The sequence below is a fragment of the Carassius gibelio genome, chromosome B20 (genome assembly GCF_023724105.1).
Source record: "Carassius gibelio isolate Cgi1373 ecotype wild population from Czech Republic chromosome B20, carGib1.2-hapl.c, whole genome shotgun sequence".
NCBI lineage: Eukaryota > Metazoa > Chordata > Actinopteri > Cypriniformes > Cyprinidae > Carassius > Carassius gibelio.
The window spans coordinates 14,301,036-14,321,670 of NC_068415.1; the positions used below are offsets into that span (position 1 = coordinate 14,301,036).

Genomic DNA, 20,635 nt, shown 5'->3' on the forward strand with positions numbered 1-20,635 from the left:
TATTTTCGAGATGTTGTAGCATCCGACATTCAATAATAAACTACACAGTGCTTTCCTTATTAATTATGCATGCGCCTACGGTCAAAGCGTTACACACTGTTTAGTTTCAACACCTGAGGAAAAAAAATTTAAATGTTAAATGGTGTGACAACACACACAGTATTACAACTATGGTAATATTTGTTATTTATATACAGTTTTTTTATTATTTATATATTGTAATTTGTTTAGTAATATAGGTTGTGTGCCCATGGCAAGCTGGATTCATCAAGTTATTCAAGTTATTGACCTTTATACTAGAGTCTGAAACTAGATAAACTAGGATTACATTTACCTAGAGTTTAGCATGTCCCTGTTTAACAATTTCAAGTGTGAAAAGCCCATCTCTCTTTCCGTTCTTTCTAAATGAACGGATTTGCCTGGCCTGTTATACATTCAGAGAGCATATGCACACCTTGCCAATATTGCAAATACAATTCCTTGAATTTTAAGAGGATCATAAGGTTATGCTTTATGTTGAGGTCTGCTCCTGACTCGTCATATTCAATCTGCACTTATTCAAATCAGTAGCAGGGCTGAATGCTAATTTGAGGCTAGTGATATTCACTTGGCAGCCAGAAGGCAGCCCATCCGGCAAGAATCCCTGATGAGATTAAACGTGTCAGAGTCATTGAGGGGTTCTGGTACAGGACGTGGGGTACGGGGGCAGGAGACGTTTGTATACACAGAGTTGATCCAGAATCCAGAGACACTTAAGTCCCTAATCACACATGCACCGGTTGAGCCGCTTTGATGGGTGAAATAAGGGGAAACGAAAAGGAATAAGAGCTCAAGGTAATCTTTGTGACTGGATGTCTGAAGATCGCATGTGCCAGTATCGCTCTGTGCACCTCCTACGTAAGAACCGATTTCAGAGACCCCACTGTTTTGACAGCTAAATCACCTTCCCCAGCTAATCTACTACTGTGTGTGCGCACATAGGATCATTGTTTAAAGTGTGAATGCATACCTGCTTACATGGGGGTGTATGTTAAACGAGTGAGTGTGAATACTGCGACAGCAGCTGATCCCCGCTATGGTTGTGTGGGAGGGTTCGGGCTTTGTTTGTGCCGTTTTGCTTTGTGTGTGGTTGTGTGTTTACTTGCTGTAGGTGGCATCTTTGAGGAGGTGGTCACGGTGAGATTGTTCAACCTTGTAGCCAGATGCAAAACAAAGTTGGAATTTTTGGTGAAGTTTCTGTTAATTAACATTTTTTAATGCATGTGTATCATGAATTAGCAATAAATTACCATTATATAGCATTTAATAATCTAGGTTAATGTTAAGTTATTTATTAAATATATATAATTTATTATTTAATATCAATGTTAATTCATAATGCATTAATGTAACATTTCGTGTTAGTTATTGTTAAAATTGAAAAAATATAAATAATTCAAAAAAATTGATTTTTGTATATATTTTTTTAATAATGTAAATAAATGTTACTATAAATAAATAAATAAATACCACCAATACAATTTGCATGATTGCAATAAAAAACAATGTTAAAAGATATCTTGTGTGTGTGTAAAAGAGATATGCATATATACACACACAGTTAAATGATTTGCATGTTTGTGCAAAACAGCTGGTCATTATATTCTTAGTACATTATTATATCATTCACAGCATACCATATTTTAGTCACATTTTAATTCATAAATCACACTTGTGGCCTCTTTACTACTTGTCCTATCTAGATTGCGGATATCATTCAGGATCATAATACAATCTAATCTAAAAAAAACTAATTCTGGGAATGTTGGCTGATGCACAAATTGTGACTAAAAATCAATCAGAGAAGTGTTTGCAATGGAAACACAAGCACTTCCACTGTTATAAGAGCATGGAGCGAACCTGTCTTGGCTTAAATAACTTATATCAGATAAAATGATTGTTCTTGCTATTTCAACCATTTTGCAGTTGTCCTGTAACTCCTTTCCCCTCTGACTTATTTTATTTCTTCTCCAAACTTAATTATGCTTACATTTGAGGTTTAGGGAATTAATTTTGGACCAGGTTTGTGTTGCACTTCTGCTGTCACCTGGATGACATAAGTTGACCCGTCTACGTCTGTCTGTTTCTGCGCAGGGTGTGAGCGGTATGTCCGTGGATGAGAAGTCTGAAGCTCCCATGTACGTGTATGAGTCGACGGTGCACTGTACCAACATCCTGCTGGGTCTGAATGAGCAGCGGAAGCAGGGCCTGCTCTGTGATGTGACCGTTCTGGTGGAGGGGAAGGAGTTCCGCGCGCACAGGGCTGTCCTAGCAGCCTGCAGCGAGTACTTCCTACAGGGCTTCGTCACCCAAAGTGACAATGAACTGGTTCTCAGCATGCCAGAGGAGGTATGCATAAACATTTTTTATCATGCACATTAATGATCCAATAAATTACTGAGAGGTTGGCAGGTCACTGGTGAATACACTACCATTCAAAAGTCAGTAATATTTTTTAAGCAATATTTTTATTCAGCAAAGATGCTGTTATTTGATCAAAAGCATTACAAAAACATTCAAATATCTGGCAGACCCCAAACATTTAAATAATACTGTATGTTTTAGGTGGGCCTCAACATAGCATTTGGAAGTTTTGCTAGTAAATTAATAGTAAAAAAATTCCTGACATGGTTTATCATCATTTCATCGATCACTTTTCAAGTATACTAACATCATGATGTACAGTAAAGCGTGACTATAATCACCACTCATCACCTGTCTACCTACCATATGGCAGCATCTTTGTGAGCAATACCCTGTCTTTCTAACACACACTCATACACACTACATGAGCACTAGTTTGTCTTCTCTCACAGCCCAAAATGCACATTTAATGAACTAGCATCTGTTGCATTAACCCTCCATCATGGATCTAAAATTAAGATGAAACATTTCACGAAAGAAGAGCATTAGCATAACAAATGGATGCATTCATTATGGTTTCTATTACGTAGCTGAGTAAGAACAGTGTGATTTTAATGAGACGTACTTTAGCAATTTAGTGTTTTAATGACATGTATAAAGTTCATATCAACTGAACAAAAACAAGGAAGAGATTTCAATAAAAGTTGGCAAGCTAGTAAGCATATAGCAAGCAATACACGTAGCTATTAGTAAACAAAGCAAAACTGTGACGATTTTTCTAATACTTAGACTTAATTGTGACAATTTCAGATGTGAAAATTTTCAAGCATTATTCCTTGCTATTTAAGCGGAGTAATGGATTAGATGATTGAATATTATATAGGGCAACAGTTGGGTTCTGGAATGTAAAAATTTTTTTTTACATTTTTTGCATGGGGAAATAGATTTTTAACATGAAATTAATAGACCTAGAAGCCACCAGTCCACATTATTTCAGTGTATTTGCTAGTTAAAAACTACATTTCCCATGGTTCTGCACTGAAATCAACACCAGTTTAGAATTAAAGCAGTCAAATCATGCCAGAAGAGCCACTCCCATTAAACGATGTGAATTTCTCTGAGGTCTTTGTATGCATATTGCAGTAGACGGAAATTACATGGTTTCATTTGATATTATTGCTACCTTCAAAACAATGTTTTTAATTCATTTAGAATTTAATTGTTTTTAATTTGGATTATAATTATATTATAGTGGGATTATAGATTTTTTTGTCAAATTTTTGAATATATTTTTGCTTTAAATCAAAGTTTGTAGTGTTGTGATTGATATTATTGCGGCTTGGTTTGTTACTTGGCTAATAATCATTTCACAAAGACTTAAAAAAAAAAAAAACCTATGGGACAATTGAATGAGAAAAATACTTCCGAAAAAAAAACTAAGGCTTCTGCACTCTTCCTCGAAGTGTGTTGAAGTATGATTATGATCTGAGTTTCAATGGAACTGAATAATTTAAACTGTGGTCTAAGAGCATGCTAAGATTTTGTGATTGCTGTACACATTAGCACAGAACTGCACATACACACACCCCTGCTTTCCAGACTCTGGAGCGATTGAGTTTTCCACAGAGGTGTTAATGTGGCATAAGAACACCTCCAGTCATGTGTTCACACCTCCACTCATACATTCACTGTCTTGTGAGCACGCACATGCACATCTTCACATGGGACACTTGTAACGCATGGGACGTGTGGTTTAAAGTGCGATATACGATCAGATGTTACTGTTAACAATTAAAATTTGTTGAATTGAAATACTGCTGAAATCAATCATGAATATGAAGTTAAAAAGTAAACTTAAAACTGAAATCAGAATTAGAAATTTTGTGAAGAAATGGAAATAAGTTTTTAAAATTACTAAAACAGAAATTAAAATACATTTAAAGCTGTATAAAAATCGTTTTATATATATAATAAAAATGACAGCCGCACATAACAAAATTACTAAAACTTTAACATGGAAATGAAGACTGAAAATATCAAATAGACGCAAATTTAAAATATGAATAAGCACTATAATACAAAAATACACTGGCTACGGCCACATTATTGCTGCCAAGTATGCATTTATTACCCATAATATGCCAATTGAAGAGTGTTAGCATTGCCTTTCTGCCATAGAGGAATGTTAAAAAATAAGGAAGCGATATGTTAACAGGTTTGTCTGTGCAGAATTGGGATTTAATATGACTTCCAACAAAATAAAACGCTTCCTTCATTCACATCTTGCCTCTTTCATCAGTTATTCCTCAGTCTTTCACTCTGATAGTCTGGTGTGAGTGTGAACGAGGAGGGAATTACATCTTTCATAGATAAAGAAAAAAAAGAGTCTGAGGATTTGATAACGCGCCTATCTTCACCTCAGATGTGACAGAAAATGTGTTTCAGTTTCTTACTATTAATAGCTGTAAATGTCACGCATATTCCAGATAAGTTTAATTTAATGCGAAGAAAATCAGGCACATTTCATATTTCAGTTACAGAGCCTCTGTTGTTTTGTAATATGATGAATGATCTGTTTTGTCATGTTGATTCAAAGTCTGCAGCTCTTGAAAGACTCAGGCTGTGTATCTGCTGTGCCGTAAGTGTGTGTAGACTCTGTGCCCTGTGTGTCGCACACGTACAGTACGCAGCAGCATCCAGTGATTTGGTTTGCTGAACATCGCCCCCTATATGTCTCAAGAGGCAAGTGATGTCGGATAAGAATGGGAGGGGGGCTTTAAGCTGAGGTGGGGGTGTGCTGGTGGGGTGGTTGCTGAAAAAAATTCACTGCAGATGAAATGTGAAACAAAGAGCACCGCCACCTTCTTCTCTTCCCCTCTGCAGCTCCCCCCACATCCACCCCACCCCTCCCAGATGACCTTGTTATTGTTGAGTCGTGGGGACCGCATCGGGTTAGTGACATCATCTGTGTTAGCCAGGGAATGTTGAGCAGAGAGAGAGAGGTCCTTAATCGGCTCTTTGTTGGGAATCAGATCATGAAGGGAGACGGAAAAACAGCCTCCCCCTCAACCCCCTACAGAGACGAAGAAACCCTGAAACCCTGTATTAGACTACAAGGATTCCGATACCAAGATATCCATGAAAAATGTCCTGTCTGCAGTGTCTTTATACAAATAGATTTTCTTTAAAGCTTTTTAATGCCTAAAAAATAGAACTTAATGATACATAGGACGTTTTTTTATGTCTTGCGTGTGATTATTGGGTTAATTTGGTTATTATGCCAGTGGTGGTTATTATTTGACTCATTTTAAAGGTTGTGCTTTGATGATGGTCTTGGATTCCCTCCAGCCACAGTCATTATGAGAGAAAACCGCATGTTAGATCAGTGTTTCTCAACCGCTTCTGCTACTTTATAGATTTTAAATTGGATAGCTAATGGCAGCCACCAGAGTACTAAAATTGTTATCGTACAAAATTGACTTTGAATATTTTACATTTATTACTGAAGAAGGCACAACAATATGCAAAATGATTAACATGATATAGACTGGGTAATTTACAACTCATTTGCCACTGCATGGAATAAACACTGGGCCGAATACTTTCTTAATATTAATCATGTTACCAAGTGACAGATGAATTTGCACCAAAATTCCATACAGTTTCCACTTCTACAATAAATGATACTAGAAGCTTTTTCTCCCTTCTATGTCGATTTGCTATAAAAGCTTGTCTGCATGAAATCCATACATGATTAGCTGCATTTTATTATTTGTTTTTAGACGTATGCTACCCATTTTTATAACTTATATAAAAAGAACAGGAGAAGTTGAGCTCATATAGAGAATAGAGCTCAGTTTGGCAGATGTAGAAATCCTTTCAGTTAAAAATAAATAAATAAATAATATAACAAATTATACAAAAAAATGTATCTATCCATCCAGAACACACATACACATCTTAAACCCTTTCAGAAATGTTGGTCTGCACTTGTATTGTATATTGTTGGTAAACAGCTAATTAACTGCATAAAGAAGAAACTGCCAAGGGGTGTTACCAAGATGGCTGGCAGGACTTTGGCGGCAATTCACCAGTTAAGGTCCGCTGCGCTAGATGCACAGACGGGTGTGAACTGGCCTTATTAACTGGCGCTTTAGGAGTTGAGTGCTGTCAGCATCCAATATGAATGGGCATCCGTCACATGATGAAACCGTGTGTAAGTGTTAGGTTTGTCAGTTTATATATGACCCAGATGTTTGCTTTCAGTCCGCTCTTCGTCTGTAGACACAGTTCAGCATAAAAAGTATTAAGTGTGACAAATTTTCAAAGGACGTTGATTCACCACTTCTTCCTGTATTATATTCTTTAATCATATAATTTGCCATAACATTGTGACCTCTGCTGATTCAAGGGATTCTCTCTCAATGGCTCAAGATTTCTGTCTGTTTTCAGTTTTTCCTTCACTGTTGTGACTCATGCATTACTTTTAAGATAGGTCTTGTAATAAAACCATCATTCAGCATCTATGCCATATTAATTCGTGATTCTGATTTGTCAATTGCACCACCCAGCTGTCTGATATATTTTAATAGAGTGCTGCTGTCAAGTTCCATCTCATTCAGTTTCTCCACAGGGAAACTGATTTTGAATGTTACATTTTAAACCTTCAAAAGCACACTTATTGTGAGCTACAAGACTGTTATGAAACCATCAGCACAGATTATTTCATCTTTGCTTTTTGTTTTAAATAATCGTGTTCAACAGCAGATTTCCTGTTAAAAACTACATTACCCATGATTCTGCAAAGAAAATCTGCTTTTGAAGTGCTTCATGGGATTGTAGTTCTTTACCTCATTAATTCATCTTGAATTAATTTTGTGTCTCAGTTATTGTTTTTTAAAAGACTTTTGTATTTATTCTTAATGTAATATTGCTCAAATTACTATGCTTATCCGAATTTCGACTTCATTCGTCGTACATTGTAATGTACTACTTTGTTCTTAGCGGGAACTTTTAGATAACATAAAACAAATGCTTAAAGTGCACTAATATGCATATTTGGCGAATAGCCATATATATGAAATAAAGAAAAGTAATTGGCCCATCATTACTGCAAGAATCTTCCGCAGAGAACTATACAACGTACCTGGTTTTGAGTCCAATTTATTTTGATGCAGTACTTCAGAGCTTGATTGATATTGACTATTGATGTATACCAGAGAGTATGTGTGTGTGGTGTGGTATTTGTGAGTGTGTGTATGCATACTTGAGTCCCGCAGCTGTGCTCTGCAGCTGTGTCACTGTGATTCAGCATTGCTTTAGACAGCCAGCGTCAGTCTGTGTCTGTATGTTTATGTATGTCTGTCTGGGCGACTCTGATTCAGCACTAGTCTGTACAGCGACCTCAAACCACCTCCTGTAATAAAGTGTACAGTCTTGTGAATAGCAACCACATGCAATTCAGCACCATAACAACACTCTCAAACCCAAACACACATGTACACTGCAAAAAACACATATCTAAACACACCCCGTAGTGCTGTGAATTGTAAAATATCCTCATTCCACAAAATACTAGCTCTGAGATTTCCTTCCTTTGTACAGCATGTTTGATGTTCCTTCAATGTTTTGTTCAGTATAGTGACACGTTCATTGTTCCTAATAAGCAGTAGATAAATCATTAAAAGTTAAGAAATTTGACTTTTTATGAAGGTTAAGGTAACATTTTTCATTAATATTTTAAATACGTTAGGTATCATAATGAACGAAGAAAGAACAATACGTTCAAAAGTTTCATCTCAGTAAGTTTTTTTTTTTTTAATAATTGAGCAGGGATGCATTAAATTGATCAAAATGAACAGTAAAAAGACATTTATAATGTTAAAAAGAGATTTTTTTAAAATGAAAGAAATCTCAGATATCACAGAATCAGGAAAAACTGAAACCTTTAGAGAAAAGAAAACATTTCTAAAAAATATTAAGCAGAACAACTTTCATAACTGATACTAATAAGAAATGTTTCTAGAGCAACAAAACAGTATATCAGAATGATTCCTGAAAGATCATGTGACACTGAAGACTGGAGTAATTAAATTCATACACGCCATCACACACGTGAACATATATTAAAATAGAAATATTTTTGTAATATTTTGCAATATTGCTGTTTTTACTGATACTTCTTTCAAAACATTAACAATAGCACTGGGCACCAGCCTCAAACTTTTGAATGGTAGCGAAGTATGACAACATTTATCTTGGTTAATGTTGATATACATAAACTTATATGTTAACTTTTATAACATTTCAGTTAGAATAAATGAAAATACGCTGACTATATTTTGAACAAACATTAAATAACCATGAACTATAATATATATATATATATATATATATATATATATATATATATATATATATATATATATATATAAAATTGTCATTGTTATGATACCTAATGCATTAATAAATTTAACCTTTTGTAAAGTGTTACCATAATTTATTTGTTCACTTTTACATGTTTTTCACTTACGTTCTTAATTTAGTTGAATTTGAACTAATTAGTAAATATATTATATTTTATTTTATCCTCTCTCTGACCGTTTTAATTCAACAGGCAGTTTTGGGGTTTCTGAAACACCAGTGCTGCACCACCACCTCATAACCACATATACAGAAAATGTCTCATCTGAGGAAAAGGCTAAATGTTTAGCAGGTGTTACGGTTAATTTCTGATATCCCCAAACATGGTGAAATGCTTTCAAGCAGGTCAGGACCTGGCTGAGGCAGTCGAGGGGTAATCCTGAGGGATAGAGCAGGTCAGAGAGGAAATAACAGCAGACTATACATGAATGCTCACACATTTGCAGCCGATCATGCAGATGGAGGGAGATCTGTCTTCTATCACAGCCAGGAGGGGGAGGGGGGGTTGGGCAGAGAGGGAAAGCCAGCAAGAGAGGAAGTCCGTCTGTTAAATGATCTAAAAAGTCTGTGTAAGAAGAGAAATTACTCAAGAAGGGAAACAAGAGTGAAAAAGTCTAAAAGGCCAAACAGCGCAGCGATATCCAGCTCTTAAGGATGGCGAGGTCATGTCCTTTTCTCTGTCTGGTTGTGTACCGTAAACCTCACTTTGAGAGGATTAGCCAGTAGAGTATCTGATTTAATCCATCACACTCTAAATCTGTCAAGCGTTTACCCATCTGAGTGTCTGCTTGTGACTTTGTGTGTGTACGTGTCTGACACATTATACAGTGGACCCAAAATGAATTTGACCACTTTCGGTAGGCCTGTAAATATCTGAATGGCATTGGCATTAAATACCTAAATATGCATCTGAAAAACAAGTATTTCGAAATAAACCTCAGCCTTTAGCTATTTTTCCAGTCATTTTTTCCAGTTGGGTCTATGACTTTGTATGAGAGAGAGAAAAAGAGATAGTGTTCAGAGGAGTGTCCACAAGAAAGACAAAAGGAAGTAGAATTAAAAGGAATAAAGGGCAATGAATTAAATAAATAATTGATGTAAGGAAATTTTTAATAAAAAAAAGTTCTTAGAAATATATTGTTTATGTCATTTCTATCAGAGAGTATTGTTTCCTTCTGTGTGTGTGTTTTTTCTGCATGTTATTCACATGACTGTGATTTTGTGGGCAGAAATGTTTTAAATATTAGTAAGCAGTGAAGCAGTCTTGGTAAAATATTTCATATTATATGAATATGAAAATATTCATAAAATTGTAACAACAAAAATATTGGTAATAATTGAAATGTCCATGATGTCTTGAATTGTTGTAAATGTACAATTTTTCCACATGGATAAAAATGTAACCGGTTTAGCCCGATTGGTCCATGAAGATGATAGATATAGAATTAGAAACAGATATAGAAACCCTTTCCACTCATCTGCCTTCTCCATTTTTTGTATGAACCTTTGAATTGCATATGATGCTCAAAAATGCTGTCTCAGTAGGTTTTGAAGCACAGCCAATAAATGCCCTTGCCTTGGCCCCGCACATTCGCGTTCAGCATGAGCCGTGACTCTGTGCTGCAGCGTGGCTCATTTGTCTGTGTATGCATTTGGAGTTTAATGTCAGGTTAGTCAGCAGATTTCATATCGCAGGTGTCCCGTCTTCAGTAGAGGTTTTGTGTTTTTCAGACACCCTGTAAAGCGCTCGCTCCATTGTCATGCGGATCCTGCCTCATTAACATTCATGACATGCAGGAATTTGCTTGAGCGAATTTACATAAATTAGCCGTCTCTGCTACTGAGAGGGGAAAGGCAGAAGATCAAAGAGAAGGGGGAATGAATGAACGAGAGGGCAGGTGTGAGGGGTTTATAGCATTCCATGGAAGGAATCGCTTGGCACAGTTCCCGAAAAGTCAGGAGTTGTCAGGATGCATGATGTCCAATTCATGTAATTTCCTGCTTTGTAACAATATGACCCTTCTGAGGCCCATTGAGGGAGAATAGTCTGTAGTCTGAATTAGCATTAATGGCCCAGATCTGTCATAGAGATAAATTTGCTCCTTTGTCTGTTTCCCACATAATAAATGTTGTTAACAGGTCCAGTGGCTCATATGTCAAAGTCTGTCTCTTAATGAGCTGAAATAGTGCTTTATTTTTCCTCTTCTGTGAGCACCTTTTGTCTTCTCTTTTGTTGTTTGACTTTGTAGCGCTACACGGTTAAAGTTAGAATCATTCTTTTGAGTTGGATCTTTTCATTTAATTGGTTAAACTTTTCTTAATTATTCGTTCGTAATTGATTGCTTCATGAATCGGATTGAAAAAGTTCTGATGTCTCACTGATCCAGGCACAGCAATCAAAGAGATCCAAACCTGAAATTTCCATCATCATTTACTCGCACTCGTGTCGTTCCAAACCTGTGTGTTTCAGTTCCATTGACTTCTGTTGTATTTTTTGTCCATTCAGTGGAAGCCCACGGGAACTGATGCTGTTGGGTTACCAAACATTTCTCAAAATATCTTCTGACTTCTTCTAGAAGATAGTCAGTGAATAAATTTCTAAATTCATTCTAGATTTCAATGTTCATCACACAGAAAATAATATTTGGATTTTAATAATTTCATGCAGAAATTAATGTGAGTAAATAATAAATGAATTTATATTTTTAGGGTGTTATCCCTTTAAGCCTTTGTCACGGATCATATGACCCACCCCCCACCTCATTTTAATTCTAACACCTCCATCTTTTAATTCTTTCCATTTGTTTTCCCATTTCCTCCCTTTTACCTTCCTTCTTTTCTTTTGTCTCATCAGGCTGATGGGTTCGTGTCACAGAGACACTTGTAGTAGCAGTCACAGATGGCGCAGCCGATGCTGCCGCTGCAGCCTGTGTCTGCTGATGTCAGCTGAAAAACCCATCTCAGCACTTTATTCCCCAGCAGAGAGAGCTGTTTGTCAGGCATAGCCTCTCCATACCTTTGCACCTCCCGACATGACTGTCTCTCTCCACCTTCTGTCACAAAACGTTGGGAAAATGTAAAAGATGTTCAGGTTTCTGATGATATTCAATTGATTTTCTAGATATCTACTGAAAGGGTCTCCTTCCAATCTCCTTCTCTCCTATTATAAAATGAATAATCATGGTTTTCTTAACTTATGCATCAATTCTGGTATTTATGTTACAAGCAATGTCTTTATTTGGTGTTCTGCATTTGTTCTTTTTTTGATCAGAGCCTAGTACATTTAAAAAGTAACATTTTAAATATTTTTAGTTAAATCAGTTAAACCAATCAATATAACAACTGCAATATTCAACCACGTCTACATTTTTACAGAAAAATTTTAATATATAAAAAATACCATTAAAATAATTTTGATCAATTTAAACATTAATTTCAGGGATCGATTTAAAGAATTCATTTGACTCAACATTTTTAATTGATTACTGGATATGAATTAAATACCAATGCCATTTTTGTAACTGAAACATAAATCAGAAATGTAATTAATAAATGAATAAAAAGCATTAAAATACTTGAACTATTCACAATAATGCTTAATTTTATAACTCCCACAAATTATCAAGAATATTCACTAATTCAAGGGTCTTTATTAATGCTTGTATGATAAGGTTACGCTGACTGATCTTGCTTAAAAAAAAAAACCTCATTGGTTTGATTGAAATCTCTCCCTCATTCTGTATCTGTACCTTTCTCTCCTTAGTGGACACACTTCCTATCTAAGGGCCATGACCATCCCCTTCAGACACACATGCACACATGCACACTCTACATACAATCCTCCCCCACACCCGTACACTGTACACACACATACAATACACACACTAGCACACACCATCCCCCACAAAGATTACGAGTCAGCAGCTTCCTCTCAACAGTGACTGATTAGTGCTGTTGTGTTGCCAGCGGGCAGATGAGCTTCTCTCTCTCTGTGCTATAATGCGTCTACTGGACACAGACAGCCCCGGATGACTCAGAGTCCGTAGTCATCAGTTTTGTTTGTGTGCATATTTGTGGATGCTATAGAACCTTGTCTTTGTGTACAGTATGACTGGATGAGCATGACATCTCTGAAGGAGATGGAAAATAAATGTCATCTATTATTCATTCAACTCTTTCTTATGGTTTGATGTGTTCTTCATTCTGCACTTTGCAAGAACGGAAGTCTATAGATTTGCACATTATCATACATTACTACTCCATCACTACTGTGTATCTGGAATACTTGATTCTAACTGGTCGATCATAGTATTCCACAGTCGAAGATTCTTGTATAATAAACACTAAACAGTTTACTGTTGTCCCTGGCAACACGTCTCCTACAGTCTGCTGGTTTCATGTTTTTGCATCATTCTGCAAAATGTCTTTCATCTCACATACAAAAATAATGTAACTGAAAGTAGTATATGTCCCTTTTTTTTGTAAATTAGCCATAAAATTAGGGGAATTATAGTCAGTCGGTTATCACTCAATCGATCATTATCACAAAATATCGGGTTTATTTTGAGATAATATCCAACTGACTGTTTATTTTAAAAGAGGGAAACTGTTTCTAATGTAGTCTCCTAAGCAGAAGTCCAAATTCTATGCAATGTTCTGTTTTTTTAGACACTGGTATTTCCTTATGAATATATTCAAATATAGTTGATAATTAATACAGGTTACATTCAAATTACTTAAAAATATCTTTTTTTTGTTTGTACAGGAAAAAAAAGGTTAGAAATTAAACTAAAGAATTCTTGTTATGTGTGCTTTTGTCGTTTTACTGTAATCAAAGAGACAACAGTTACCTCAATCTACAGTCTTTCACTCAGTGTAAGAGTGTGTTTCTGTCTAATTTGTTTTACGTTCCCCACACTACAGCAATCAGCTGTGCTTTGACTCATCGTAACCGAAAAGGCTCATTTAACCATAAGCTTGGGTTTTCCCTCCATGCCTTTGCCCTGACTGTAAATACAATCCCCATGTTTTTTCCCAAATGGAAAAATCTACAAAACAATTTTTTTGGTTCTGGTGTTATAATAGAAAATAGGTTCTCTGAACTCACTTCTAACCACAAGAAAAGTGTGATGATAACATCTAGGAAGACTTACTGTTGCTGTTTGTCCCTATCAACAAAACAAGCAAACTCATAGTAAACCGTGTCTTGTATCCCATTCATTGAACATAAAGTGTTGATCTCATTCCCTCCCATCTATGAGCACAAGTTCACTTGTGCCGTTAAACACTTTACATCATTGAGGGAGACAAGAGAGCACTTTGTGGACTGAACAATGCTGGCCCAGATCAAAGTCCAGCCATTGTAATGTGTCTGAGAACGAATAGCACCTACATCGACGTCTGTCCATGACGTTTTGACTCTAGCATAGCACAGGCAGAGTCTGACTCACTGGCAGAGAAAGAACAAAATCCAAGGGTTTTGAGACATTATAGTACTTATTTTGACTTTAAAAGCTACTTTTAGTGATATAACGATAATTTGGTTAATATGATTCATCAGTTAGGATTCAATTACAATTTCTCTAGTTTACAAGTGAGCCTATACAGAGAATTATATAGAGCCTGGGTTTATAGATCTAACAAGGTGGGGGGGGGGGGTCTCAAAACATGTAAAGCTGTGAGACTGGGTTATTATTTTTCCCCCCACCTAAATACACTTACTCACATTTGCTAACAGCGCAAAGGCCACAGTGGGCCTGCCAAGCTTTTGCAGACTCAGGCATTTACCTAATTATCTAGCAGTAGGTCAAATGGAAGGCTTCCATATCTGTCTGCATCTGTTTCTCTTTCTCTCTCTCTCTCTCTCTCTCTCTCTCTCTAAGCAGACTTGGGATGGCTGTAGTAGGGATAAGGCGTAAGTGTCCTAGAGCCCATTAGGCTTTAAGGTGGCTCACCCAAGGGATAGATATGAAATTATGTTTATAAACCCACAAGCTTTTACCTGTTGCTGCAATACCATTCGCAACATAATGGGGGCGCTATCCAAGCTTAACCTAGACAGGTGAAGGTCAGATATCTTTGTTATATGAATGAAGTTGGTATCTTGACCTTACCGACAGCCTCCACCTTTACACCTTTTATTTCCCGCTGTTTAGAACGTTCTGTGCTGACCTGATAAAAGATTAAATGGCACTTTACAGTGTTTGTTTACGGTCATTTGAGATGTCGAGTTCTCTCAGCACACTCCAAGTGCCCTGAACAATGGCAGTGCTGATGGTAACATTGGCAATTTCCCCTGTTCTTTCTGTGTGTGTCCGCAGGTCAGTGCCCGGGGATTCGCTCCATTGTTACAGTTTGCCTATACGGCTAAGCTGCTGCTCAGCAGAGAAAACATCCAGGAGGTCATCCGCTGTGCTGAATTCCTGCGCATGCACAACCTTGAGGACTCCTGCTTTCGCTTCCTGGAGGCCCAGCTGCGCAGTGAGGAGGATAGCCTGGTCCTCTGTCAGAAGATGGCATCTGAGAGCAATCACTCGGAGGACGAGAGCATGCAACCTGAGTTGCTGACGACAACGCCAACTGCAGTGACCCTGTCTGGCTCTCCACACTCTCGCCGTGAACTTGCCTTGAACTCCTTGCGGCGGCCAGACCATGAGCGGCTGGCAGTGACAGAGGAGTTCGCTGATGGACAGATGGACTTCGAGCGTCACGGCACCTCAGACCTGCCAAGATGCCCTAAATACAGGAAGTACCAGTGGGCATGCAACAAGCACAATAACGACACCTCCTCACACACCAGTACCTCAGGTTTTCCAAGCACATTCAAGGAGTTGAACAGGCCAGCTGTGATGCAAATCAAGCAGGAGCCACGCAGCGAGGAAGAGTCTATCTCGCTTTGCCTGTCAGGGGATGAGCACGATGGTGGTGAGAAGGACGGTGTGGCCGAGATGGAACTGGATGGTTCCATTGCAGTGGACCAAGCGAAAGGCAGCAGCAAGTCACCCGCCTGCCTAAGAGCTCTCTTTAAGAAGGACCTGCCTAGCACACCCCAGCAGGTCTTTGCTAACAGACTCGTCAATGCCCAGGATAAAGGAACCACTCAGGGAGACCACAAAAAAGACTACAGGCCTTCGCTTGGCAATGAGCTTGGCATGCCTGTGTTGTTCCCCAAAGACGCAGATGGTTTCCCATCAGGGCTTTCATTGAAGTCAGCTCCCTGCGATGGTGTGTGCAAGCAAGAGGTGGAGCCGGACCGCCGCAGTGTCATCTTCTCCTCAGGACCCTGTGACCGACTGGGTACGCCCACCCACTCCCATCCCACCGGGAACTCACTAGAGAAGGAGCTCTCAGAACACATGCCAAAGGGATTGTGGGCCAGCGCCAGCCAGTCCCTCCCCAGCTCCCAGACCTACTCCCCCAGCACCACAGCCAGCGACCCATCCCTGCTTTGCCGCCAAAGGCCCAACACCAGTTGCCCAGTGCCAATCAAGGTATGCCCGCGATCGCCCACCTCAGAGACCCGAACTCGGACCTCCAGTTCCTGTTCGTCATATTCTTATGCTGAGGACGGGAGTGGCGGGTCCCCCTGCAGCCTGCCGCAGTTCGAGTTTTCGTCCTCGCCTTGCACCAATGTTACACGGTGTCTCACGACTGACCCGCAGGAGGCAGGCGGTGGGACAGATACGCTATTTGCACGGGTGCGGCCCAAGATAAAGTGCGAGCAGTCATATGGAACCAATTCCAGTGATGAGTCAGGGTCCTTTTCGGAGGGGGACAGTGAATCATGTCATGCTCGAGAGCAAGGCCCTGAGGTGAGTCTTTTAGATTTCTCTCTCGTGTTTACCAGTTGTCCAACAGTCATCCTTCCAGAAGCACACTATATATCTCATTCCCTGAAGTCCATTCATTCAGAAACCAATTAGATTGAGCACTCTACCCTCATGCTTTCAGAGACCTCCCCTTTGATCCCTATTCATTGAATAGAGCTGCAGACTCCTAATGGGCCAATAAACACTGCAATAATTTTTATGTCTGGACCGACATGAACATGAATAACTGCAGTGATACTACTCTGACCTTTTGTGTGTTGCGTGAAAAAGACTAATAGTGCGGAATAAAGCAGAGATGTGCAGACATGATTTGACAGTCAATTTTTTTATAAGGAAAGCAGTAAGCTATGAATGAAATTGGGTATCTTAACATATGATCTGTCCGTTGACAGAAGAGTTTGGCTGAGTTTTGGAGAAAGGGATAAAGCGATAGTTCACCTAAAAATGACAGTTTAGTCATCATTTAATCACTCTCATGTTGTTCTAAACCTCTATGACTCTCTTTGTTCAGCAGAAGACAGATGTTATTTTAAAAAATATGCTCAGTGTTTTTTTTTTTTTGTCCATATAATGAAAGCCAAGTGGGGTTCTGTGCTATCTTTGGACCCCAGTGAGTTTTATTATATGGACAAAGCAGATGAAACATTCTTCAAAATATATTTTATATTCACAGAGCAAAGAAAGGCATACAGGTTTTGAAAAACATGAATACAGGATGAGAGAATTTTCATTTTTGGAAGAACTATCCCTTTAAATTGTTCAAATCAAAATTGAATCTAAAAATTTGAAACCATATTTCTCAGTGTTAACATGGCAATGTACAGTACAATGGAATGATGAAGTGAAGATCAAAGTAAAACAAGGCAAAATAGGGCAGCTGAGAATAGGTCAAATATATATATATAGCCCTACAGGCAAAACAGTGTAATGTATAAGAGTAAGCCACAATTCACAGGCTCATCCTCAGATAATATTTAAAGGAGAATCAGAGCATACACCTGTATGTACACACACCAAGCCCCAGTGCTTCTTAAGCTCAAGGTATATGATATTTCTCATCATCTTCTTAAAGAAGCTGCCGTTTGATGGTGAAGTCGAGACATTGATATGAGTTTTGGTATGAAGAAAAAGAATGGATAAACACTTATGTGAAGTTGGTTAGAGCATGTTGTCTGATCTTAGTCCGAGAGGAGCAAGATTTCACTAGGGATGATGCTGTATATCTTGAAAGAGTAAAGCACTATAAAGACTGGAGATTATAGACTGGAAATGAGACCTTTAGGAATGCATATATAGGGGCCATGATGGAAAAACTGGTCCGTTGTCATGGCAACACTGAGCAGTCAGGAATGAATTGGCTAGTTTTCAGCAGTTCATGTATTGATTCTGTGATGTGCTTAAAAGACACGAGACACTGTGTGAAGCATCCGAACAGCTAGACAAGCCAGATGCTAATGTCAGAACATTTGACTCTTCATTTGGCTTTTCAGTGGAGCTTTGTTGTTCAACTAGTTTACTCTCTCTCTCTCTTTCTCTCTCTCTCTAGTTTCATTCAGCAACAGACGAAAAATCACTTAAAGATGACTAATTTCACTAAATGGCTTCATTGGAGCTGAAACTGTATCTCCAGATGTTCAAGATCTCAGATAGCTGCTGATGCTGAAAGCTCTCATCATGACACTAGTATCTGAAAAACCATTTCATTCAAGTTCACGCTTCGTCTCAGTTTCGTTCTCACTGTTGTTCTACAACCTGACCGTTTCTTTGAAGCTAGACTGACAAAAGTCTGTTAAAATGACTGAAAGTCTCACTTCTTTCATTCAGAAACTTCATCGAGAGCAAGCGCTACCTTCCACACACTTTTCATACTTCATAAATTGGCCTTTCTTTCTCTCAGTGCTCAAGAAAAAAATCTTATTATCAATGTTGAAAACAGTTACAGTATGCTACTTAATATCTTACCAAAAACTTTTCAAGTTTGTTAGCTTTATTAAAACCCATTGATAAACTAACTCCCATCATTCTGTCTCTCTCTTTCTTTTTTACTTGCTCTCTCCCCTAGTGATTTGACAGTATAAGCACAATATACAGTAAACAGACTTTTAAGGGGAGGAGACGCTGTCCTTTCTGTGGTTTTACAGCAAATGGCAGGTGAGAGAAACCTCATGACAGAGAGGAGGATCTGCACACAAAGAGAGAAACACCGTCTCAAAAATAGCTTCAGTCTGCTGCTCGAAACAATGAATTCAAGGGAGGAAGGAAGTTGTTAAACTGTAGGCTAATCATAGTGCTAGTCTAGGCCAGTCTAGATACTGGAGTTAAACCAGGACTTTGAACTTCTCTCTCTCCTTCATCATGAGACATAGACGGTATCACATACCCTTTGCGATCAGCACCTATTCAGACAGGAAGAGCTGATGTCCAAAATATCATTTATAATATATACTTTTTGAGGTTCAATTGACATCAAGACGATACTGAAGGAGTGAAGTCTTAACCGCTTTTAAGGGCAACTCACTCTGACAGCAAGCTGAAGATTTTTTTTTGTAGATTGACAGCAGAAAATTCAGGAGAAGGGGTGAAAGAAAGAAAGAAAAAACCCTACTGAGGGCCATAATCATATCTTGAAATCTTTGAGAAGATTTCTCCACCATTTCCTTCATGCTTTAGTCATTCGGTTACACTGGGTGAAGTATTGATCTCGAAGTGAGTGGGTGTGATCAGAAAAGCCCACAGACGAAAATCTCACTCTCACTTCTTCATTCTCATTCTTCAAAATCATGGTGCAAGAAGCATTAACCCTTTAGCTACACGCACCGCAGGAAGTGAGGAGTGAAGTCAGAACCATTTTTGTTCCTCTCATTCCGTCTTTAAAGCCAAGCCGCTCTCTCAATATGAGCCGATTGTGGTCTACGAATTATTCGTCAGGCGTTGCATTGGTGAACTGTAAAACCGCACGATTGAAATATGCTCAAGGTGAAAAACTGAAATATTACGAAAGCTCAGTGTTTGTTTGTTCCAAGGTAGAATCGGATATTACATGTTTCCGTTTAATGAACGGATGTCTAGAGTCAATATAAAACTGCTAAGAAAAAAAATACCTGTCAATAAGCCTTTTTTCAGGCGCTGCGTAATATCACTGCACCTGCTGCACCCATGGTACAACAGCAAAGTTCCTTGATTACTACGGCAGAATGAGAGTATAGTGCCTAGCTATATCTAGTTGGGAAATGTTTTCAAAAAACTGGTTCCTTTAAGCAACAACTTTTTCCATCATTGATAATACTAAGAAATCAGTATATTAGAATGATTTCTGAAAAATTGTGTGACACTGAGGACTGGAGCTTTGTCAACACAGGAATTCATTACATTTTAAATTATATTTAATTAAAAAACAGTTATTTTAAATAGTAATAATTTCCAATAATTCTGTATCGGCACAAATTAAATCCAAAAAAGATACAGTTTTTAATTTAAAAGTATACAAGAGCTATATGTATTTACACAAGCTATACCACACAGATAATTTGGTCTTGGAAGATTTTTTTTTTATGAGAAACTCGTGGTCACATTGAAATGTCTGGTTTTTAATTTATATTTTCCCAAATCCAAGTACAGTTTAAGACACTGTTGAGCTCTCTTCTGAAACCGACTGAGGGTCTGTTTCTCAGGAGAAAAATTTTACAAGCTGGAGATTTAAGTCTCTATTAGTTCTTCATTTAAACTGATTGCCGTCTAAGAGAAAGGAATTTCATTCCTACAGGATGGTGCTTTTTTACTCCAGATGTGTTACGTTAGGAATTTACCACTGACCTAGACAGGCATTCATACAGGCCATTTATCTTAGGCATACACATACATGCACAAGCAGACGCTTCGGTCCTGATGGGGAGGAAGCCCTATGGTGACCACAGACAATCTCATCACTCCATTAGACAGAGTGTGTGTCTGTCCTGTGTCTTTGAGAGCGGGGATGCATG

At 38.1% G+C, this 20,635-nt stretch overlaps 1 protein-coding gene across 4 annotated transcripts in view; it reads left to right on the forward strand.

The window, feature by feature from the left end:
• Positions 1 to 20,635, forward strand: part of bach2b (BTB and CNC homology 1, basic leucine zipper transcription factor 2b) — a 93,807-nt gene that overhangs the window by 63,598 nt on the left and 9,574 nt on the right. For all 4 annotated transcript variants that reach the window (XM_052586000.1, XM_052585998.1, XM_052586001.1 and 1 more), the window contains 2 exons: positions 2,134 to 2,388; positions 15,147 to 16,637. In XM_052586000.1, the coding sequence (XP_052441960.1) occupies positions 2,146 to 2,388; positions 15,147 to 16,637 (1,734 nt within the window). In that variant the 5' untranslated portion in view covers positions 2,134 to 2,145. The remainder of the gene's footprint in view (positions 1 to 2,133; positions 2,389 to 15,146; positions 16,638 to 20,635) is intronic.